Source organism: Periophthalmus magnuspinnatus, chromosome 3 (genome assembly GCF_009829125.3).
Source record: "Periophthalmus magnuspinnatus isolate fPerMag1 chromosome 3, fPerMag1.2.pri, whole genome shotgun sequence".
In the NCBI taxonomy this organism is placed as follows: domain Eukaryota; kingdom Metazoa; phylum Chordata; class Actinopteri; order Gobiiformes; family Gobiidae; genus Periophthalmus; species Periophthalmus magnuspinnatus.
The window spans coordinates 17,847,023-17,872,766 of record NC_047128.1 but is presented as its reverse complement, the minus strand read 5'-3'; the positions used below and the strand labels follow the sequence as shown (position 1 = coordinate 17,872,766).

The 25,744-nt window shown below is 38.7% G+C and overlaps 1 protein-coding gene across 2 annotated transcripts in view; it reads left to right on the top strand.

Annotated features, from left to right (window-relative positions):
* Positions 1-25,744, top strand: part of tspan4a (tetraspanin 4a) — a 406,837-nt gene that overhangs the window by 329,419 nt on the left and 51,674 nt on the right. For both annotated transcript variants that reach the window (XM_055232518.1, XM_033991763.2), the window contains one exon: positions 24,249-24,350. In XM_055232518.1, coding sequence (XP_055088493.1) covers positions 24,249-24,350 — 102 coding nt within the window. The remainder of the gene's footprint in view (positions 1-24,248; positions 24,351-25,744) is intronic.

Here is a 25,744-nt window from a genome sequence, read left to right as displayed (position 1 = left end):
ACCAGGTCCCAACCAGCATTAATCAGGTCTAATCCGGGAGTAAACTAGTACTAATCAAGGGCTAAACTAGAACTAAACCAGGACTAAACCAGTACTAATCCAGGGCTAAACTAAAACTCAACCAGGAGTAATCCAGGGATAAACTAGAACTAAACCAGGACTAAACCAGGACTAAACCAGGACTAAACCAGGGCTAAACCAAGGCTAAACTGTGGTAATACGGGATTAAACCAGGACTAGGACTAAACCAGGCATAAAATAATACTGATACAAATCTACTCTATTATTATTGCAGGTGTAAACTTGGATTGCAGTCTGGTTTTACCCAGGTGCAGAATATGAGAGAGACCAAACAGGGACTCGACCAGAGAATAACTAGGACTACAACAGGACGTAAACAAGTCTAAACCGGGATTAAAATGGTGTCTAAATCAGATCCAAACAAGGTGTAAACAAGATTTTGAAAAAGTGTCTAAATGAAGGTCTGTGCTGCTCTGTGTTTTGTTTAACTATTTTTGTGCTTGTAGCAAAATGTAACTTAACTCAAAAACACATTTACAACATTCAGTTACATTTCACCTCAGGGAAAAAGCAACAATAAGTGCATTATTATGTCATTATGCTAAGTGCACATGTAGAGGCTTTAAACTCATAAATGCTGCATAATTATGTAGGCCTCAAACAGCATTTAACAAGTGTAAAAACATTTAATATTCTTAATTCAATTCTTTCTCTGCTGCCCTCCAGGATGAGAGGTCAAACGTTAACTCATCTCAGCAGCATGGACATTAAATTGGTTCACAGTTCTCCAGTGGAAAATATATATACCATATACATTTTACTATATAAAAATGGCCAGACTAAAATATGTCTAAACCTTCTGTAAAAAAAAAAAAAAAGGTCTTTATTCAAACAAGGGGTGGGTGATGGAAAAAAAAAATTTATGCCACAATTTGTCATAACTGATCACAACTTGACTTTACTACACTGCGACTGGTTAAATCAACTTGTCCCTCGCTCAGATCATAAAAGGACCAACGGGAGATGCTGGGTTGTGTCCATGTTCATGTTTTTCATAATTTTGTTTTGATCTAAAGCAAAAAAATATAACATTTTGGAGATGATCTATGTCCATTTAACATAAAATATTAAAACAAATAAAAGATGCATTGTTTTGCTCATGAACCTCCATCAAACTTTTGTTATTTATTTTTCATTTTGCAGTGTTGAAGTCTATTTGAAATGGTTAATCCTTAATTATGTAATATCAAACCTTCAACAGTATTGGCAGGAGTTCACAGGTTAAACAAAAGAATCATATGCATAGACTGAGTGATAGTGACACAAGATCTAAGGGATGAAGTTAGATAGAAGAGCATAAAGTTGAAATGTTCACAGAAAAGGATCCACTGTGTTCAGATCAGTCTGATTCACTGAAGTGTCAGTCATGTCAAACTACACAGGGCTGCAGAGACTCAGTCAGTTTTTATTTGATATGTATCTTTTAATAACAGAGTCTGTGCATTTATTAATGTTTTGTCTGTTTTGAATAATTTAATTTGAGAAAACAACATTTGAAGTTATAATTACAATTTCCTAAAAATCTATAATTGAAAGCTGGTTTTATGTTAACATCTCAGTTTGGCATTTTCTTTGTTTCTTTGTTAGACAAAATCAAAATGCCCCAAAATCTCAAAATAAGTAAAAAAAACAATATATATATATATATATATATATATATATATATATATATATATATATATATATATATATATATATATATATATATATATATATATATATATATATATATATATATATATATATATATATATATATTTATATTTATATATTTATATTTATATATTTATAACAGTTTTGCATAAATTCAACCCTGACAAGTCACAGCTGTGAAGTGAACATCATATCAGGAGAATTCACCCAAAAACTCATTAAGAGAAGATTAAAATAGATTACTTTATTTTTGTCATTTGTATGTCACAAAAAAAAAAAAAAAAAAAAAAAAAAAAAAGTAAATAAACTGTGTTTCCCAGCCACCACAGCTCAGTGCAACAGTAGTGATTTAACAGCTGCTGTTGGCAGGAGCTGCTTTAGTAGCAGTAGTTCTGTGGACCAACTTTGTTTCGGTTGGTATCTCCTCCTGAAGGTCTTTCTCATCATTTGGAGTCTGCAGCGTCTTAGAGGTCTGTAGCTAGCTCCAAAAGCTAATAGCTGTCATTAGCTGTTGTTTCAGTGGATAGACAGAGACAGGCCATTCATTCCCTGGAAGGTCTCAAAATGTTTCCTTTGGAAGGTCTGCTGTCACATTTGCTGCCATTTGGTGTAAAAAGTCTGGAGCATATCAATTTCACACAAGCCTGCTGTCCCTTACTTGTTTCCCTTGAACTGCACATGCTGCACTTAGTTGGTAGAAATCCCAAGATGTGATGTTAAAAACTGAGCTAAGTGTGTTAGCCAGGTAGCCACAAGAGCAGCCAACCACTTTGTTGCCATGGTACCACCACAATTTGCTTCATATACCTGATGTCTCCTATTTAAAATGTAAAAAGTAGTGAACATAAAGAAACAAAAACGAATGAGATGTTGTGTCCAAAGTGTAGACGTCGTGTAGTTTATCTTCTTATCTCGTCGCTATAGTCTTTGACAGGAGTGATGAGGACACGTTTGAGCAGCACTCTTCACCTTTAGACAGACACAGACTCAGAGCAGCTGCTGTCGTCAGCCGCTCAGGGCAAAGTGCTTTAAAAGCCTCGGCACGGAGCATCAAATAGTTCCACACTTTACCTCATGAATCATCTGCTCCAAAACAGAAGACAAACACAACATGAAGGAGGGAGAGGAGAGGGGAGGGGAGGGAGAGGAGAGGGAAAGCAGAGAGAGGAGAGGAGGAGAGGAGGAGAGGAGGGAGAGGAGAGAGGAGGGAGAGGGAAAGCAGAGCGAGGAGAGGAGAGAGGAGGGAGAGGAGGGAGGGAAAGCAGAGAGAGGAGAGAGGAGGGAGAGGAGGGAGGGAAAGCAGAGAGAGGAGAGGAGAGAGGAGGGAGAGGAGGGAGAGGGAAAGCAGAGTGAGGAGAGGAGAGAGGAGGGAGAGGAGAGAGGAATGAGAGGGAAAGCAGAGAGAGGAGAGGGAGAGGGAAAGCAGAGTGAGGAGAGGGGAGAGGAGGGAGCGGAGGGAGGGAAAGCAGAGAGAGGAGAGAAGAGGGAGAGGAGAGAGGAATGAGAGGGAAAGCAGAGAGAGAAGAGGAGGGAGGGAAAGCAGAGGAGAAGAGAGGAGGGAGAGTGAAAGCAGAGAGAGGGGAGAGGAGGGAGGGAAAGCAGAGAGAGGAGAGGAAGAGAGGAGGGAGAGGGAAGGAGAGAGAGGGAAAGCAGAAAGAGGAGAGGAGAGAGGAGGGAGGGAAAGCAGAGAGAGGAGAGGAAGAGAGGAGGGAGAGGAGAGAGAGGGAAAGCAGAGAGAGGAGGGAGAGGAGAGAGGGAAAGCAGAGAGAGGAGAGCAAGAGAGGAGGGAGAGGGGAGGAGGGAGAGGGAAAGCAGAGAGAGGAGGGAGGGAAAGCAGAGAGAGGAGAGGAGAGAGGAGGGAGGGAAAGAGGAGAGAAGAAAGAGAGGAAGAGGAGGATTTTGCATAGATTAATGAGTCATTGTTTACATTTGTCCATCTAATTTAATTTGTTAATATAGTTTCTTTGGTCACTGGGCTCATTTACATAAATAGGTCAAGAGGGGGCAGCACATATTGTAGGCACATGTTTTTTTTACTATCAGAGATGAAGAGGGGACAGGAGAAATGTCAGAACTTGAACATTTTAAAGATTTTGCAGTTATTCCTCACTTACTTTATGCATTCTGAACATTGTAATTACTCACCATGATGAGTTTATAAGAGCTTTTGCCAAGTCGAGACCAGTGTGGAGTTTTACTGGGATAGAAAAGTTAACAACAACTAGCGTGATAATGTGCACTTCCTGATTCTTGGACGATAAAATGTATTCTAATTAGATACAGACAGTGTAAATGGACACAGTTTGACCTCCAGGTACAGGACATGATTAAGCAATGTTCTGAAATATAAAAACCCATCAATTCAACTTTGATCTTAAACCAACTATTCCTATATAGACGATAGTGGAATGTTAATTTTCTTGGACATTTGTTTATTTAAAGCAGACCTATTCTGCTAAATCAAACTTTTAACCATGTTATAGTTGTTTCCTCTTTTCATTTACTCTCTTGAAGTCGTATTTGGATTGATTCGTTGTCGTAAAGACTGACAGGGGGACCAAAGAGATAGAACTCGAGGAAACCGTTAGAACAGAGTTTATTTGTAGAGATAGAAAATTGAATGAAGGGAGTCATAACAGACAGTTGGGAGGCAGTTGTCCTGGAGCAGGTCATGGGTCGCAGGGTCAACGGCTGGAGTGCTCGTACCGGACATGGAGAGCTGGGTCAGACACGGAGATGCAGAGTAGGAGGAGTCCAAGGAGTGGAATCACAGTGGATAGACGAGCAAGTAAACAGGAGCATGACATGAAGATGACAAGACGATCTGGCCCTGAGTGTTGGATCCTCGGTCCTTTTCTACTCGGAGGTGAAGGCTTGATTGCCTGATGAGAAGCAGGTTTGCGGAGGTGGTGCCCGACTCTCCGCCCAGCTCCAGGCTCAAACACAGAAGGGAGGGGGGAAAACAGCACAGAACACACCAAAAAAACAAACAAATCCTAACATTCGTGCATGTTTGAGCAATCTTTAATCGCTTATTTTCGAGACACCATATTGCCAATCAAGTCCCGTCTCCATCAGCATATGCCCACTGTGCTCTACCTTCTTTGTTCTCCAATTTTATTTTCCTAATTGGTGATACACGTGGGATTCGGCAAGGTCATGTAGTCGTTTTGGTTCAACTGAAAAAAAAATCTGGCACTCGCTAATATGATCCGCAGCTGTCTATAGGAAGTGACGACTCTTTGTTGTGATGACGTTTACGGCGACGTCAACTCCCATTGGGCACCACAGTTTTCTAATACGGAAATCAGTGGGCTTGTTTCTTTTATTATATTGCTATTTAAAATGTGCAAATTCTAACACGATGATCCACAGGTGTCGTCGATTATAACTATGTAACAGGCGCAATATGTCTTCTTTAAGCAGCATAAATCCAGACATGGCCTCAGTGACTTTTGACTTAGTTTGTTTAAGTTCGTTTCAGTTTGTTTTCTGCACAAATCTCCACTACATCCAGCGATGAGTGTGTAAATGGTAAATGAGTAGGAAAAACAATTATAACATGGTTTGAAGTTCACAAAAGTGGAATTTTTGCATAATAGGTCTCCTTGCTCAGGCTGCAAATAAAGATGTTTTATTATTTCATTTAATAAACTTGCCTTCACAGATTTATATGGGACATTTTCAAATTTCAAAGGCTGTTTTCTCAAACTGAATTTTTAATAATAATAATAATAATAAAAATAATATTAAATCAGACTATAGCACTCTTTTGGACACTCAAAGACGCTATATATAACAATAAGAAAACGGTAGAAGATTATGGTGGAAATCATGGGGGGAGTGCCAGACTGAACAGGTGGCAATGCGAGTTTATTTGTATAACGCAATTTGTACACAAGGTAATTCAAAGTGCTTTACAGAATAAGAAACACATTAAAAATCACAATACAACAAATTAAAACATGAATAATCACAAATAATCATCATAAAATTAACATTAAAAGAGAAGAGTGCAGAATAAAAACCTTTCAGTCATGTGCACAGCTAAACAGAACCTTTTTGAGCCTGGATTTAAACATTGCCAAAGTAGTGGCCTGTCTCACAGTCTTTTAGCTGCATAAAACTGAATGGATAAGTCTCTCTAAGTCTTGTTTTGACAGTATACCTTTGATTTTTACTGGTAAAAAGCTGCAGATGTTACTGATTTGATGTGGCTTTTAAAGTTCAAATCTGAGTGCATTATTACCTCTACATTTCTAGCCTGATTTGAAGGTTTTAGAGAGAGAGACTGGAGGTGACTGCTGACACTTTCTCTATGTTTCTGTGGGCCAAAGACTATGACTTCAGTCTTGTCTGAGTTTAGCTGGAGAAAGTTGTTTTGCATCCACACACTGATCTGAATCCACTGGTCCATATTCACCTGCTGCAGTGAGACATAGATCTGAGTGTCATCTGCATAGTTGTGGTAAGACACATTATTGCTGCGTATTAACTGGCATGGAGAGATTGAACAACAGGGGTCCTAGGATTGACCCCTGGGGAACCTCACAGGTCAGGGACATTTTATCTGAGACACACTTCTCAAGGTGCGTTTTTAGTAGTGATTTGAAGTGCAGGAATGAGTCTGATTTCTTGATGGGCTGTGGGAGTGAGTTCCAGATGGCGGGGCTGGTGGGATCAAAGGCTCGGTCCCCCAACTTTCTGTGCTTTGTCCTGATGAGGGGAGTGGGGAGGTTGGTGTTGACTGATCTGAAGTTTTCTCCACATAAAGATCACTCCTTAAAGTATCACCTACATACACCAAACTTTACAGTCTTGCATTTAACAAGTTTTTGAGGCATCTATGTCAGTGTTTTTCATGTGGATAGACCCAGGAATCTGCAATCTGACAGTTAAACGATAAACTCCACCATAGAATTCTAACCTGTCTCCAGCTCAATTTAAAACTGTTTGGGTTAATGCTGTTCTGACCTTTTGGTAGAAGTGTGGCTGCCAGTCTTGCTAAGGGACACAACAGCAGAAGGAAACGGCTTTATGTCTCCTTTTTTTCTTCTTAAAAAGTGTAGTTATTTAACCAAAACCACACCCAATAATATGTTTAGTAAATTGGTACCTATTGTCGTAATCTTGGCTAGCCTCCTGAGCATCTTGTTTTAATTACAGCGTTTCCCAGCTCCATGGCTCCTCTGGTCCTTCAGAGCATCGATCACCACTCGTGTGCCCAGTATCAGACACAGATCAGAGGCAGAGTGCAGAGGAGAGGCAAAGTGCGGATCAATAGGACGCGCAAAGCCTCAACAGTAACTAACAAGGAAGAAAAGTTTAATTAGGGCTAATATGCAACGTTTTTGAACATTTAGCTATAGAAAAGTTGTTTCTTAATCAATCAATCAATCATAACTACCATACTTACTGTCTTACTGTCCTAAAACATGATAAACAGAACTTGAACATTTTAAAGAGTTTGCATTGGTCCAAAGTTACTCCTCACTTACTTTATGCATTCAGAACATACAAATTATTCACCACGATGAGTTATAAGAGCTTTTGCCAACTTAAGACCAGTGTGGAGTTTTGCTGTGATAGAAAAGTTAACAACAACTAGCATGATAATGTGCACTTTCTGATTCATGGATGATAAAATGTGTTCTGATTAGATGCAGACAGTGTAAATGGACATAGTTTGACCTCCAGGTGCAGGACATGATTAAGCAATGTTTTAAAATATAAAATCACACAAATTCAACCTCGATCTTAAACCAACCATTCCTATATGTGAGACTATATTGGAAAGTACCTGATTGTTACTTTCTTAAAAACTTGAAATTGATCTGATCTTACTCCTCACATTCCGAGCATCCTAATTACTCTCCCTGATAAGTTTATAAGCTCATTCACAACTTTCAGAGGCCATAGCAGACTTTTGCCGTCAGGGTAATGTTAACAATAAGTAGCATGTTAATGCCATACTTCCTGGTTAAAAAAAACTAAAAAACTTTATAATTAGATGCCAACAGTACACAGCAGTTTGACTTTTATTACATTGTCCAGCTCCTTTAACCACAATATAAAGTTATTTCTCAACCAAAATCACTGATGTTTCATTCACATATTTAGGAAATATTTTAAACCCTCTATAACCTGAAAACTTGCGATTTCAACTAGCTCCACCCACTTTAACTATCCCCTCCTACTTCTACTCATGTGATTTTGTATGTTTATTTTGTAATAGAAATGAACTGCGCTGTCCTCTGCTGTACTTTCAAATAGTTTTGGAACACACCCAGTGGAGGATTTTTTTTTTTTTTCAATTATCATGGTTCAGATGTTTTAAAGGAGATTTTGCAAAAACAGCATTTATGAGCTTTAAAACAAGTTATAATGCTGTTGCCTCATTATTATCTTACTCAGAGTTGTATTTTTGCCTCCTTTTATTACACCTTCCCCCGTAGCTCCACCCACTTCTCCGTAGGATTTTCCCAAAAGGGTGTTACATCCAAAATTCAACAGCGTCTCACAGCATGTCCTCTTTAAAGTTTGTTAAAATACCTCGCTGTTCTAAAGTCTGATCGATTTTCAATGACAGTGGAGCAGCAGTGTTTCCCTCTCACATTGTAAATTTGGCTGTGTTCTGTACTTTTCAACACTGGTTAAGTTCAAACTCAGCTTCACAGGAATCCACTGATCTGTCCCGCGGTGAAAATGGGAGATGTGAGCGAGTCGGAAGAATGATCTCCAACAGCTCAACAGACTAAAGACTCAAATATGGAGTTTGGAATATAACTGATGACAGAGCGAAATGCCACAAGTATCGTATGATCCTTCCTACAGCATTAAGAGAGATCAAAGCTGCATTACGCTTTTTTCTGCATTTTGTTTCAACGCTATGAGATGTGAGGTGATTTACTGTGCGATGACGGTACACCCTGTTGCACTTGCACATCTGAAAAAAGAAAAATCATGCATGTGAATACTATGGTAAATACTATGGTCACTACAATACTATGGCGCTTTTCCACCTTGATGGCACTCAAAGCACTTTACATCAAGAAATCAATCACCCACGCAGACACTGAGGGCAAAGTGGGTTAAGTGTCTTGCCCAAGGACACAAAGACAGCAGTCATCTGTGGGAGCTGGAAAAGCACTACCCACTGAGTTACTACTGTATATCCTAAAGGGTTTGTGAGAGCCTGGAACTATCCACCTTATTCCGAAAGTTGAAGTTCCGAAAGGTGTCTATGAAGTCTCCTTACAATTAAAAAAATGTATTAAAAAGGCAGTTGATAATCAGAACTGGCATTAATCAGACTTGTTCTATTGTACTCAGTGGTTTCCAAAGTTTTTTTTTACCTCATTAAATACACTTCTATATGGGCACCACTACTTGCACGAAGCACATCAGGACGGTACTCGATTTCTTGCCATGTTCGCTGCAGCAGAGCCTAATCAATGGTCGCAATCGCATCTGTTATCTTTTGCTTTACTTCAGTAATGTACAGGACATTACTGAACTAAAGCAAAAGATAAGAGATGCGTTCAATACACGATATCTTTAACACAGCTCTACAGAAACAAATCCATAGGTGTGATATCTGGAGAATGTAGTGGCCACGGAACTGGTCCATCTCTTCCAATTCAACGGTCTGGAAATGTTTGATTGAAGAAGTCAGGAACATGCAGACCCCAATGTGATTAAAAACTTTTATAACCACTGAGTACAACAGAACAAATGTAATTAATATATCTTTATCAATTGCCTTTGTAATTAAATATTTAAATTGTAAAGAGACACCGTGTATGAATTTGCATGCGGCTGCTGATCTTGACAACGAATAAGTTATACAGAGTGCGGAGTATACAGAGTTTAAAGCCTCCAGAGAATCAGTGCAGTGTTGACTTGTTGGCCACATGAACTTTGATTATTTTACACAAATCGACCTACTTTATATCAGATTTTAGCGGCAAAGCTTTTTTCAAATGTACAATTGAAATGAACTGGTTTCCTGCTTGACCAGAAGTGCCGAGCTCGAGGTGCGTCATCACAGAGCTCCAGGACCACACGTGACCTGGGTGGCTACGAGTACATCCAAAAGAGGTATAGATCTGTGAAAATATCTAGATACTGTAGCCTGTTGCTAGCTAACCTGGTGTCATTGGCTTCATGTCCAGTCTGGGCTTTAGGAAAGAAAACCCAGGCAGAAAAGCTGTTAGCTATGGACCAGCAACTCATTATTTCTACAGAACGCAACAGGAAGCAAAATGAAAGGAGTAGGTGAAAATGGGTTACACAGTTATATCAAGGGTAGAGAGGAATTCTATGATAGAGATTGCTGTTAAACTTTCACAATGTTTGACTTGGTCTATGGTTAATATCTGTAAATACTGGACCTATCAACATGAAACGAAAATGGATGAAATTTCAACATATTCTCCCTCAGCACATATGAGTGTAATTACTAGCTACACAAATAATATTATATACACATGAAGGGCCATTTCATGCGTTTGTTCATTTGCTAAACAGATAAACATGGAGCAAAAACCTGACGCAGTTTCTCACAGAGACACTGAAGAAGACACAGTGCAGTTTTACTACTATGAGTGAATGAATGTGCAAAGCAGGGCGTTTTTTTCAACATGTGCGGACGTTTTACACAGGATAGCTGCTGCAATTTGTGCACCAATAGGACATTAGATATTTATTTTAGATGCTTTAAATGACCAACAAAGACAGACTCACAACACACTTTGTCTCTGTACAGGTTATGAGTACAGTGTAATTGATTAGCCAGATTATTATGACTTGGCTTTAATCTATTTTTAGGGACCTTGAACAATATCCGTTCAGACTCTTGCTTTTTTGAGATTGTAAATATACTCAAGGTAGTTCTCTGTGTAATCTGTGTAATCCCTCACTCCTCTCTTCAGACAGATATAAGGTCGTGTCCACCAGTAATCTGACCAGAACTGAAGAAACCTCTGAGCAGAGAGATGTCTTCAGTCTAAAACTTTCATCCAGTTTACAGAATTACATTTTTCTTTTGCTATACAACCCATTCTAACCAAATATGTCTTTTGTCTTTCTAATCTAATAATATTTATATTATATAGATAGCAATTCTACAAGCTGGACTGAACAGCATAAACCAAAAATACAATTAGAATCTTTCTTTAGAAGTAACTTATTGTATTTAAATATTTTTTGAAGTCATCGTTCACTACACTTACTTAACATGATTTGTAAAAAAAGGTCATTTATACAGCAGATACTTCAGTACATTAACTTAAGCAATAATTTGACAGTAGTACTTTTACTTGTATTGGTATAATATTCGACCGGGTATATCTTTACTTTAACTCAAGTAATGAAATGCAGTAACCCCTCTGCATGCCACTTTTGCAGCTGTTTTCTTCAGTTTTCAGACCGTATAAAACACTTCTGAGTCTGTTTTTGCTAATGTGTGCTTTACGTTGCCATAGTAACAGCTGACCATTCCTCCATAGACATTGATGCTACTGTAGAGCATCAATTGTGCATCGTGAAGCCAATCATTGCCATTTCATTGAAAGACTCTCCACTCCGTAGGTCTAGAATAGGTCCGTTATTTCCTGTGACCTCCATCTACTGTGTACATATATTGTTACATCACTAGAGTTAAATTAGGAAAAATCTCCCTCCGTGCAGCTTTCATATGTGAATGAGGATATTTCACAGCATAAACCTGTGTACGCTCCTGTGAACAGACTGCACCTGCTGCTGCCCCTGTGGTGTGAGCTATAGACACAAACATAAAGCGTAGTATATAGGACCACATAGCAGTGGAAAACCAGGAGAGGCACAGATAGACTTAAAACAAAGAGAAATAATGATTAGACCAGTTCAATATATATCTGTTTTATATATCTGTTTTTGAGTAATCTTTATTCTGTTCTTCAAGACATCATTGCTTTGATTAACCACTGTTTTCACCGTCACCAGTACATACCCACTTCTCTTTACTTATTTTGTTCTCCAATTTCATTTTCTTAGTTGGTGCTACACATAGGATTTTGGTATTTTTTCACTCCTCACTGGTGTGATGTGCAGCTGTCCATAGGAGGTGCTGACAGCTCCACGGCTCTTTGTTGTGATGACATTTACGTTGACATCAGTTCCCACTGGGCATCATAGTTTTCTAAAGCGGAAGTCAGCAGACTTACTTCTTTTATTAAGTCTTTTAAGATCAATCTTGGGATTTAGGCTGAGGCCTTCTCTCTAACAGAAAACACTCTGTTGCACCTTGTGATGTCATGTGGTAATGCAGGAAGAGCTCCACTGTGTTTTTAAACTCCATACACCTTCACTAGAATTATTTGGATGATTTCAGGTTTGGAATTGCAAATCTCTACTGAACAAAAGGTCAAAGGGAGCTGTTAAACTGAAAACTACAGCTTCATGACATCACAAGGTTGAACAGAGCATTTTGAGCTTTGGAGATGTGAACAGATTAATAATAAAGGATTACTCAAACATGTCAATGAAAAAAGTCCAAATTATAACGATCCATGGGTGTCATAGATTAACTATAACTATTAACTATTAACTATATAGCAAACACAAGCAGAACATGGCTTCCTTAAAGTGCACTCTATATGTAATGTCTCTAATGGAGGGACTGTCATCCGCTTGTTTCCATGGAGATGAACCATTCCAGCCATGCCACAGTCTGGCAATACATGTATGTAATTCTATGGAGAAAGACAGGTGGCGCCACCAGGCGAATTCACATAGCAAAATAATAACCTGTAATTGATGCAAATAGACAGTGTCCGTAAAGTCTCTTTACAATTTAAAAAAATATTACAAAGGCAATTAATAAGATACAATTAACAAGATAATAAAATTTGTTTTGTTGTACTCAGTGGTTATAAAAGTTTTTAATCACATTGGGGCCTGCATGTTTGTGAATTCCTCAATCAAACATTTCCAGACGATTGGATTGGAAGGAATGGACCGATTCTGCTGTCACTACATTCTCCAGATATCACACCTCTTGATTTGTTTCTATGGGTCTATGTTAAAGATATTGTGTATTGAACAAAGTTATGAGACATTACTTATTTATTTATTTATTTCAGGGACAATGCACATTAATAAACATTTGCATGTAAATATGCCAGAATTAGCCCGAGGGCTATTTTTCATCCATAGTCCCGGGACAGGTGTAAAATGTCAACCTGTAGGAAATAAAAAACTACTGAACTAAAGCAAAAGATAAAATATGACATTGCAACCAGATCACAAGTTTGATTAAAATATCTCATCAATTGCCTTTGTAATATATATATATTTTTTTTTTTATTGTAAAGAGACTTTATGGACACCCTGTATATGCCATACTGTGGAACATTCCAGGCAAAGCAGGAACCATGGAAACAATTAACATACCACGGAACTATTAACACAACTATTAACTAAAACGACAAAAATGAACTTGCGTAACCTTTATATAACTCGCTTTTTCAGAATAACAGTCCTACCTGTGCTCTTGACTCAGTTCTGAACTTGGGGTGAGCTGGCACATTTTGGCGAGGAGCTGTGAGCTGTTCAAAGTTTCACAATCACCGGTGCAGAGTTGAAAGTGCTGCGTCTGAACAGTGCGATCGTCCTTCAAACTTCAAATTGGGTCCGGGGCCGGAGAATCATCATTTGCTTTGGGCTCAAATGGACGCATTAAGCGCGAAACATGCCAGGCTCTGGGAGAATGGAGCTGTGGGGGGACGGAGGACAGAAATGGACAGGTTTTGGACATTTTAAGAGACTCAGACAGGATTATTGAAACGTGTTAGTCTGACTACTTTGCGTAAAGGCAGAGCAGACAGACAGAAGGACATGAGTGAAGTCAAATGTAGAGCTGTATGAGACATTATTTGAAATCAGAATTGGAGTTATTGGAGCTTGGGTGTTTTTAATGGAGAGGTCCACAGCCAATACTGCTGTCAGTAAAAGCATGTAGTTGGAGTTCTGACACTGATGGAAGAAATTTCCCTGTAGTGTTAAAAGACTCTTATTAACAGTCTTCTTTCAGGAAATGAAAGCCCCAGAAGATAATTTTTTAGCGAAAAATAAAATAAAAGCATGTTTTTTTACTTGGATATTTTGAAAAACACCGAAAAACATGTGTCTTTACTGTGATCTGGAGGGGGGCATTCTCCTGCTTCCATGGACGTGTTGCTCCTTTGTTTATAGTCTTCCACAGTATGGCATAATATCTGTCTCCATGGAAAATGTTCTGAAGTAAGGTTTTAACTTTCTATTTCCAAGTAATCATTCAGGTGTTAATATTTAATGCATTTTTAAATCGTTTTGATAAGACAAGATAAAATAAAAATCAGTAATTTGATTTATTTATTCAATTTATTTGGCTGCCTTACTTTACTGGCAGTGAATTTTGCATGAAACTCTAAATATATTGACTACTAAGTAAACCAAAACTCCTCTGATACTGTAGTAATACTCTGTAGACTACACATAATATTCTGAGTTGAAGTAGATGACCAGTTGGAGGTGTGGGAGCTTAAAATGAGTAGATCTTTTCATCGTGTTTATCCTGACACTGTTAATGCTGTATTCTGTAGTATAAACAATCTCTTCTGAAGGGATTTGGAAACTTTTAATATTTGACTACATTTACCATACGTAAATATGCATTTTTGCTGTAGGGAAGTACACATTTGTATGAATATTTATACATACATTTGGTGTCCTCTTTAGCTGAGATGCTGTTTTATTCATACGTGTTACAGTATATAGTTGTGGGATTCTGCATCTTTAAGAACATAATATTTAATTTCCAGTTAATGCTTTTGTGACTTGGAATACGCTGTTGCCGTTCCAATCACGGTGTGTTATGGGTAATAAAAACAGCAGTATAGAGTCACTCATGGCCTGACAAAGACCAGCTGCTCCAAATGCAATGACGTCTCGTCTAATGTGATAAAGGACTTTTCATATAATCAGTTTGTACCTCGCCCATTTTTACATTATTACATTAAGGTTAAGTAAGAAACGGCTGCATTTAAACTTTACCCTCGAAGAGCAAACGTACTGCCATTAGAGAGAAGGAGAGAGGGAGAGAGAGGGGGGGTGTATGGATATATAGAGAGAGGAGGGGGAAAGAGAGAGAGAGGGATCTATAGATATATATAGAGAGAGGGAAAGAGAGAGAGAGATGTATAGATATATAGAGAAAGAGGGAAAGAGAGAGAGATGTATAGAGAGACGGAAAGAGAGAGAGAGATGTATAGATATATAGAGAGACGGAAAGAGAGAAAGAGAGAGAGATGTATAGATATATAGAGAGACGGAAAGAGAGAAAGAGAGAGAGATGTATAGATATATAGAGAGACGGAAAGAGAGAAAGAGAGAGAGATGTATAGATATATATAGAGAGAGGGAAAGACAGAGAGTGAGAGATGTATAGATATATATATAGAGAGAGAGGAGAGACGACAGATGTATAGATGTATAGAGAGAGGGGAAAAGAGAGAGAGAGATGTATAGATATAGAGAGAGGGAAAGAGAGAGAGTGAGATGTATAGATATATATAGAGAGAGGGGGAAAGAGAGAGAGTGAGAGAGATGTATAGATATATAGAGAGAGAGAGGGAAAGAGAGAGATGTATAGATATATATAGAGAGGGAAAGAGAGAGAGTGAGAGACAGAGATACATATACATAAATAGATAGTTTGAAGTCTTTATATCTAATCTTAATTTCTCATGTCTGTTCCGCCACATTGCATAACTTATAATATAAAATGCCAAAGCAGATCTTTTTAATGTGTGTTTTGGCAGCATTCTCTTATGTCCTAGTCTCATTTTTGTCATTTTAGTCCAAACTAAATTCCTGCATCTCTTTATTTATTATTTATTTATTTATTTTATCAACTCCTTTGCAGCTTTTTGACAGTTTTCTTAGACGATATGCTATATATTCTACGTGTACATAAACAACAACATTTTCATATTAACACACCCAACTGGAAAACCACTCACTGCAAAAATGTAACATAATTTCAACATTTATTTTATCACAATCAAAATACCTAATATTTCTTATCCTGATCATTCTGTTTCTCAATTCTCATCTACACACTGAAATCCAACCTCCTCTATTCTGTTTGAGCCTGACCAAGCACACCTTTACATCCCTCTCCGTCTCCTCCGCTCTGGGGTGGCTCTTCGCTGTATAAATTATGGATAGGCCTTTCTTTGACTAGGCTCACGTACTTAAAAGGCTCTGGAATTCCCTGGGACAACATCAATACACATCTACTCCTCGCTAACGACCTACTTACATTTGATAATTCTTTTCGTGTAGCTTAAACTTACGGCCTCGCAATTCAATGGACACGGTTTGCTCACAGTGGAGTTACATCATAGTACCGCGGCTGATGTCATCTGCTTTTGTTCGAAAATAAAAAAATAAAAACGAAAAATTTCACAGTGGTTCAGTTGGATTTGTGTCACTGGTCTTTTCATTGGCCATGCTGTTTGATTGGAAAGGCTGACAAGTAGGTTTTGATTTGGAAGAAGAACCTAAGTGAAGGATGGTACAGAGAAATGTGCTGTCGTCATATCGGGTCTATTTAAAAGCGTGGACGTCACTGCAAAGAGCAAAACTAGGGCAAAGTGTGTGTTTTCTGAGTACAAGTTTATCATCTTTAAAAAGTGAACCAGCTCTTGCACGGTTCAAATACCCAAAGGTCATATATAATGCAGTATTTAGGCTCTTTACACAACTTTTGGACAAGTTGGCTTTAGTCAAGTAAAGTTAAGCACTGAACTTGTCAGAAAATAAATGGATGTGAATTGACAGAATTTGGAGTATTTGAGTTGAGATGCCGTGACTATGTTCCCAAAGCTCTCAGTTCCCAAGGTCCTGTTTTATAAAAAAGTATATAGTTTTGAAAGTAAAACCACCCTCACACCCAAGTATTAAGTTTAATGGACAAATAATGCACAATATTTGTCTTGTTTTTTGCTCTTGAGTACCTTTGCTTTGGCATCTCATGTTTTAGAACTTAAAATAATTGCTAATTTTAAAAAAAGCACACGTCATTTCCCAGCTTCAGTGCTTCCATACAGGAATCGTCATCTACTGGCAGCAGAGGAAGCTACCATGGGGAGAAATTAAACTAGGTAATGAGGAACATGCCCCAACATGTTAATGGAAGCAGCAAAGTAAGTAAAGAAACTGATTTTGATGGCAGAAATTATTAGAACATATCTGGAGATGAAGTAAAATGTGAAAAATGTGAAAAAACAGGGCCATAGGAACATAGAGCTGAACATAGGTACATTTTTTTTAAATGTGACGTGGTGCAAACACAAGCTAATACATGCTAATGTGCAGCACTGCCTTTTTTCAGTTTAATCCAAACAAACAGTAAACATATAATGGGGAAGGAGCTAAAGCTTTAGTTTTGGTGTTGCCAGTGGACACATCAGAAATGCAAGATAACACAAGCTATCATGCGAACACCAACCATCCTATTTTAATCTAGATAAACACTAGATTCAAAATAAATAGTTGAAGAGGCAGTTGAAACCTTGTTTTTAAGCTTTTGTGTGGTCAGTAAACAGACCACGAACACAAGCTAATACACGCCAACGCCCGCTAAAACTAACCCATTTCATTCTAATCTAACGCTTCCTTCTCCCAAGTTTTGGTGCGGTCAGTAAACCACAAGCTTACTCATGCTACCACACAACACAAGCTAACACATGGCAAACACAAGCTAAAACACGCAAACGTCCGCTAACACTAACCCATCTCATTCCAATCTAAACAAACACTATTTAAATAAATAGTTGGGGAGGCAGCCTAAAGCTTAATTCTCAGAGGCTTTGGTGCGGTCAGTAAACACACCACAAACACACTCATGCTAACACACCACAAACACAAGCTAACACACGCTAACATCCGCTAACACTAACCCATCTCATTCTAATCTAAACAAACACCGTCTAAATAAATCGTTGGGGAGGCAGCCTAAATCTCCATTCTCCCGGGCTTTGGTGTGGTCAGTAAACACACCACGGGCAGATAGACTTGTTTACACCACAGAAAGTCAATCTTCTCGCACGTCCACATTGATCCACGTTGACCTTGGGCTGAGATACAAGGTCTGCGAGCCTGTTAGGTCCACACGAAGCTCCTGCAGGTCAGAGAGATGTGAGGAGGAGCAGATGGATGGAACGTCGATACCCGAAAGGAGGACAAACTCTTTAAGAACGTTAAAAGACTTGAGACAGGGGACATGGGGTCAGACGCAGGTTAATATGTAAGGACAGAAGGTTAATGCAGACATCAATAGGACGGGAAAGTGAGGATTCGACTATTGACGTACACATGGTGGATTGATTATTGCGCTACATAGGTGGTGGTTTGTGAGATGTTATGTCAGTTTAGGAGTGGTTAGTTTATTTATCTATAAAAAATCTATAAAAAATACCTGGAGATTTGTTTCTTTCACACATCTTTCAAGGTTGTGGCCGTATGTGCTTGTCAATGCCTGATCTCGTCTGATCTTGGAAGCAAGGCCGGGCCTGGTTAAGACTTGAATGGGAGACCACTGTGAATACCATGTGCTGTAGTGGGGCAACGGTGGTTTTAGTGGAAACTGGTGTTGTGTCCTTAAGCAAGACATTTCACCCACATTGCCTTGTATGAATGTGGTCTGTAAGTGAGTGTTGGTCAGAGGGCCGATCCAGTGGTGCAGATTGGTAGTCTTGCTCCTGTCAGTGTACCACAGGGCAGCTTTTTTGAGTAATATAAATTGAATGCATTATTATTATTTGTTATTAAAGTACGCTGCGTAACTTTGCTGCATGGCTACATAATATCCGTACATAATTGCTTTGCCTGAAATGTTCCAAAGTCTAGCATTTATTTCAATATGGGTGGTTCTATGGCTCAAAATACCTTGCTCCTGATCATGGAGGTAGAAGCGTGAAACTCCACACAAGGCAAAGCAATAACATCTTCATTACAGGTGACATAAAAGTTACACAGTCCACCTTTAATTTATATTGTGATCTCTAATGAAAATCAACACTAGCATCATTCCTAATACCTAATTATTCACCACAGAGGTCGGAGCAAAGTTGTCGCCATGGTAATGCTAATAACAACTAGCATGCTAACAGCACACCATAAGATGCTATAAAAAAAAAAAAAAACTTTGATGCAGACTGCACACAGCGGTCTTATTTTGTTTATGCAATATATCAGGACTGGTGAAAAAGAGATTTTACATTGTTACATGAAAAATGCACCCTTGTCAGTACAAAAATGTTAAAACACACTCAATACATAAAATATCAAGCTAATTTACAGCACTAATTACTTTTTTTCTTTTTCCTCTTAACCCAAAATTCTACTACTCAGTTACGCAAATGCATTCTTCACACTGACTCTCTAGAAGAGATTTGTAAAATGAGTTGCTATTTTCGACATAATATTGCACCTTTGCATGAAACAATAATAAACCTGCTCTACTGTTATATGACTTCATAGCAGAGTGGGGTCTGTAATGAGTTGAGCTAATCACTTTTTGGAGCCCCATGTGCAGCAGTGCGTTTTAATTTATTGTGACAAACAAACAGAGCAGAATTTTAATGAAAGGAGCATTGCAGATATATCAGCAGCGCACTAATACTGTATGCAGATACACAGACACTTATGCTAACACCGCTAATCTGCCAGTGCTTTTCAGACACACTCGCACCGAAAAGATACTGTAGTTTAGAGTACATCAAAACCGGGACTAAACTAAACTTAAAATAATACTTTTTGTAGTACTTTTCCAGTAGCATACTTTAATTCCTACTTGATTTTTGTTGAAGTAATAGTAATCTTATTTGAGTAAAAGTTTTGCTTACTCCTCCCACTGTGAATAAGCCTGCAAAACTGTTATTTTATTTTTCTTGCATCGCTCCTTCAGATATGATTTAGTTTTTTCTAATTTTTGTGTCTGTTCTTTGAAAATTTATGCATTATTTAATGTTTTGTCCTTTCAATTACATTAACTTCAAATCATAAGTCAGATGTTACATCCAGGCAGTTACTCTTTAAGTTACTCTTACTTGAGTACCACTTTTCCCAAAGATGTTTTTACTCTTCAGTAATTTCTTGGATCACCACTTCTACTTGAGTTATATTATTTTGAAGTAATGTTACTACTTACTCTTACTTGAGTACATTTTCTAGTTACTCTACCCACCTTTGGACTAGACCATGACTTGAACAGTACCAAATCATGTCAGGTAAACATGAATAATATCAGGTGCCCCAGCTTAAAGGATAGGGTAGATGGTGTGATTGGTCTAACAGGTATCCACACTTCAAACTCCGCTCCTGCAGCCAGGTATTTGTGATCAGAAGCACCTGGCTGTAATCAGGGCAGTCTTTTGTGATGTCACCAACTACTAGAAACTGCAGAAGCCACAGGAGGCAGGACACACTTAGATCAGAGCTTTTTGCCCAAAACATTACTAAGAACAGTAGATGATGCTATTCAAACAGTATACACACAACATATACACAGTTTACTAGCAAAAAAAGTGGATTTAGTGTTTTCAATTTAATCTTCTCTATCCCAAATAGATGTGTTTGCGGCATGCTAAGTTACTATTTTCTCTTGAGTTAGGAATCATTTAAAATCTTATCGCGCTGTTTGTTAATGTGTGCATTGTGTCACCATGGTAACTGCTGAACATTCCTCCTTAGAAATACATACAGTACTTCCCCCCAGGATGTCACTGCAAGATATCAATTATATAACTCTACAATGTGTGTATAATATGACCCTCGCTCTCACAGCCTGGCACTTTCTGTCTATTCCCTCTTCATTATTAACAGCCATCTCCAGTCTCAGTCTATTGTTTGTTGTTTGCCAGTGGCTACAATCACTGTATGTAATAAAAGTCCCTCTCGGTGCAGTTGAAGCGAGCTATTTGCTGGACAAATAGATGTGTTTGCTGCATGCCATGTTCAATAACTGCACAGACCAACGCGACGGGGCAAAGCTATGCGCTGGATCAGACCATGACAAAGGATGGAACGACATGATTAGCCAGTTCCCAGCAGTTCCCCAGCAGGCCCCGTGGTGCATTTGAAACCCCATTCACCGATACAGGAGTGGATCAGCTGCCATTATATCTGCAGCAAAAGTGACAGAAAAGCACAGGGGACTGAGTAGAGGCACTTTCAGTTATAGGCTGGATTCTTACAGTGTGTTTATTGATAACACATTACCTGCTCAAGAAATCTGTCATCGCATTGAGCTGTATCTAGAATCGACTCTCAGTTTGCGCAAAGGTACTTACTGATTCAGAGAAAGCGCTGAACATATGTGCATCATGTTGTAATAATGGAAATGCATGTGTCGATATCAGTGAAAAATTGAGGAATGAGGCCTTAAGGATGAGCTGTTAAATGATTTTCTTGCAAGACTGTACTAAGTTATGATTCATGAAACAAAATGGCAGAATCCGTGAATAAAATTATGCTTATATTTTATCATTAATGAACTGTATGCTTATATTGTGTTACGAGACTAACAGGGTGTGATGGAAACTACAAGCCTGTGTAACTGAAATGTATAACTAAGCTGAAAAGTAACTGAATAGTGAAACAAGAAACGAGGGTGTGGGTGAAAGGTCAAAAGCTGTGTAACCTGAAGTGAAGGATAAGAAAGATCAGGTCTGTGTGGGGAAGGGAATAGAGTGTTGTTCTACTAAAAAGGATGATGGGAAAACTGCTGAGTAATGTCAAGCTGTTAATAAAAGGCTGCTCTGAGAAGGAGGCGTCGGAGAAGGTACAGAGAAGACCTTGTGGAAGCAGTCTGCGAAAAGTCTAATGCTTATCCTGAGTCTTTTTGAGTAAACAGCGTGTCGAGAACGGAGTATTCTTGACAGAATCCCAATATGGGGATAAAACTCCGGACCTTCATGCTGTGAGGCTGTAGCGCTAACCACTCTGCCACTATGTCACGTACAGACACTCAGATTTTCCCATCGTTTTTGGAATTTCCCCATTTCCTCAGGTTAAAGCTCTGGCAACCCAGGTTCAGTCGTGGTTGTGCTTTTTTAAAAACCATTGCAGGCTTCAGACTCACTTTTAATTTGCTGGATGAATGATGTACTGTTGGACTAGACTCTTGGCAGTGTCTAGATGTAGTTTATAGATCAGTTGATTGTTATATACTGAGACCAGTGAAGCTCTGATACTCCAGCCAAATTTTAAAGAGGGGCATTATGCAAACTTTTTTTTTTTTTCTATCAGGTTATAATGTTGCTCCCTCATTACAAATATGCCAGAAGAGGGTTTTTCTTAGATGTCATTCATGTATGTTTCAGTATTTTAGCGACCTCTCCTAGGCCCTATTTGAACCCTCTTTACTGTTAACCCGCAAGCCTACATCATCTATGCTCCCGCACAACAATTCTCCATAAATATACAAAAACATAAATAACCTGATGTGATGTGCAGTATTGAATTGATTGCGCGTTGAAGGGGAAGTGAGAGCAAACGGAAGGGAGCGTCAAAAACGGAAATTTTATTATTTAGTGTCCGTTTTCCATTTTTTTCAAGTTAAAGTTTTGACAAAGGTTTGACAAATTTAATTATAAGTATCCCCTTTTGTTTTTATTGTTCAGGAAGTTAAATCTGAACATAAAAACTGCTGAAATGTGACCTTTTTGTTTGCAAATTGTGAAAACAGTCACTAAAATTTTCTTAAAACTACTGTACAAACTAAAATATTAACATACTATTTCCAGCAGTAGCGTCTCATGAGCTAATACACTGTACAACATCTAGACACAACGCTTGGAGCAACAGTGTTCAGCTGTTCCACAAATGCCATCTGATTACTGTGAAATACCCTGGTTCTATTTCCTGCTCGTGTCGTGATCTGCCGGCGTGCTCTTAAGCCTGAGGCGCATTACGGAGCTAAACTACCGCCCTGAGTGCTCCCTGTGAACTCAAGAGAACCTTGCTTGACTCTGCTCGCAACGTAATATTTTTAGATTACAGTAACTTCGACAGACAGGCAAATGAATAGTTTATTTAGCAGATAAAATTGTGCACTTAGGCCTTGTGAGATGTCAGTGATGTGATGAGGGAGAGTGCATTTGATGGACATCGGTGGTGGTGAAGAGGAGATGAAGGGTTCTGCTGGTGAGGAGGCTGGTGGTTCTCCTGCTGTGGTGTAAATGAAGCAAATGAGAGTGACAGAGAGGTGATGGAAGTTAGAAAAACAAGGGAATGCATGGTTCAATTCATCTGTTGCGGTTATAAAATGAGACATGAGGTTGGAGTTCTAACCCAGAAGTTTATTTACTATCAATACTGGACCCCCGGGACCTGGAAACGTGCTCACTCAACACATTGTCCATTCAAGACTTTCATTGTAGGGAGTATTATACATCTGATTACATACACCAAGATAACAAGAGCTGAGCTGGCAGTGTTAGGTTGGCACAGCTAATTACAGTAATTATCAATTCCCTTAAAATTAGTCAAATAGTCTAGGCCCAAATAAGCTAAAGGTGCAGTTGTCTTGGGAGGCTGGATTTTCCGAGTTGTAAATTCAAACTGGAACACTATTCTCTCCTACTTGGAAACTTGGGTAACATTTCAAAACCCCAAGCTGGACCCAAGTTAGAAAATCCTACATGGCTGCACTGTGTGTATGGATAAACGTTCGATTGAAATATTGATTCAACTTGTGTTACTTTGCTTTTAGATCAGGGGTCTCAAACTCAAATTATCTGGGGGCCGCAGGAGGCAGAGTCTGGGTGAGGCTGGACCGCATCAGGTATTCCACAAAAAAAAAGCTTTGTTAAAATCTTCTCAAACGTCATTGGTGTTTTCAACATACATGAGGAAATATGCCGATTTTTGTAGATTTTATGGATGTACATCATTATTTGTTTATTCTTTTGTGACGGGAGTACACAGCACGAGTGACACGTGTTTGGGGTTTACCAATTTGGAGGAACCTTCTACACGCAACATGGTAATGCCACACAAACATTAAACTGAATATTGTCCTGCGGGCCACAAAATATCATCTCGCGGGCCGCAATTTGCCCCTGTGCTGCAAGTTTGAGACTCCTGCTTTAGATGCTCTGTATTGTCCACCTGATTCTGCGAAGCTGCTCCTGCACACTGAGCCTCTGCAGTTATAAATGCAGATGTTATGCAATCAATTTAACAATTGTAATAACAATGTCTGAGTTAATAAATGAACTGAGAGCTTTCTAAGTTTTTATTGCTTCTTTAAGTGATTACTGCCCACTGTGATGCACTGCTCATGTTTTTTTTTTCCAATTTGACCATTGGAACACAAAAACTTGAAGAAAATGCTAGCCCAAGGTCCAAGTTCTGAGAAGAAATGGAACGCAGCATAAAGTCTTGGTATAGTCTGACAGTGTCCTCATGTGTTGTGTGTGCAGATCAATCAGTACGCTCAGAGGGACCTGAAGAAAGGCTTGGAGCTCTTCGGCACAGAGGGGAACATCGGCCTCACCAATGCCTGGATGATTGTACAGACCGACGTAAGAATACATTTTGCACTTTCTATACAGACCACGGAGTTTCAACCAGCAAGATACAGTGCACTAGTGTGATAATGAGGTGGGGTTATTTTCTAACATCTGTAAAATGTGACTTTCCCCTGTATAGATATAGTAAAAGCAGCTCTTAAAGTCAAAATGAGAACGCTGTGTGCTGTCGGCATCTAATTATAAAGAGGTTTTTTTTGTTATTATTATTCATGAACGAGGAAGTAACTCAAAATCTTGCCCTGGCCTCTGAAAGTTGTGAAAAGTGCTTATAAACTCATTGCTGTGAGTAATCGAAAGGCTGTACATGTTAGGACAGTGAGGAATAGGTTTGGATAGGTTTTGCTGCTAATAGTTGAAAATGACCTAGTTCTGTTTTTTTTTTTAAACAGTAAAAGTTAGATACTGCAACTTTAGATAAATTAAAGCCTCTATACCATATTTTTACTTGTCTTAAAAACTTGAATCATAGTTTTTAATAACGGTTCATTTTAAATGGTTTGGTTGTCGAAATGTGTTCCTCACTTACCTTATGCATTCTGAGCATCGCAATTGTTCACCGCAATGAGTTCATAAATGCTTTTCACAACTTTCAGAAACCAGTGCAGAGTTCAGTTGTGGCAGTAAAACAAACAACAACTAGCATGCTAACTTCCTGACATAGACTGTATAAAGAAGTGGACTAAGTCAGTGTAACATCACCCATAGCTCCAGTCAAATGAAGCTCATCAGGGCTAGCAGTTATAGCGGCAAATTTAGAGCAGAGTTCCATTTCATTTGGAATTCCAACCGCTAGTATCATAGCAACCAAAGAGCCAATCCGGAGTGAGGCTGTTGAAGGTAACACCGCTTCCCGCTATGAAGAGCGACCTCGGGGAAAGAACACGCTTGATTTGTCTGTTTTTAATGTTCATATCTTGAATTATTGACAAAATAAGAATAATAAAAGCTTAACACGAACATTTAAGAGCAAAATGATGAGGCTCACTGCAGCATTACAGAGGGAGGGGACGACAATGTAAAGTGAATTGGAGCCAGAGTCGATGGAGCTGGAACTGCGCCCATGATTACTTCCTATTTGGAACGCAGCGATGTCCATTTATATATACAGTCTACGCTTCCAGATTATTGGACAATGAAAAACTTTCTAATGAGATGCAGACAGCACGCAGCATACTTATTTTGACCTCAAGAGCTGCTTATACAAATGTATCTGTTCTGAGACAAGACACATTTTGCGGCAACACATCGGAAAATAATCGCGAACAGGACTTTTACGGTAGCTTCAATATACAAAACCTGGATGACCCTGCAAGAGTTGTATTAATTCATGGACATTTTATATTGTCACTGTCATTCTTTCTTTAATTTTTCAGGCCCACTTTATG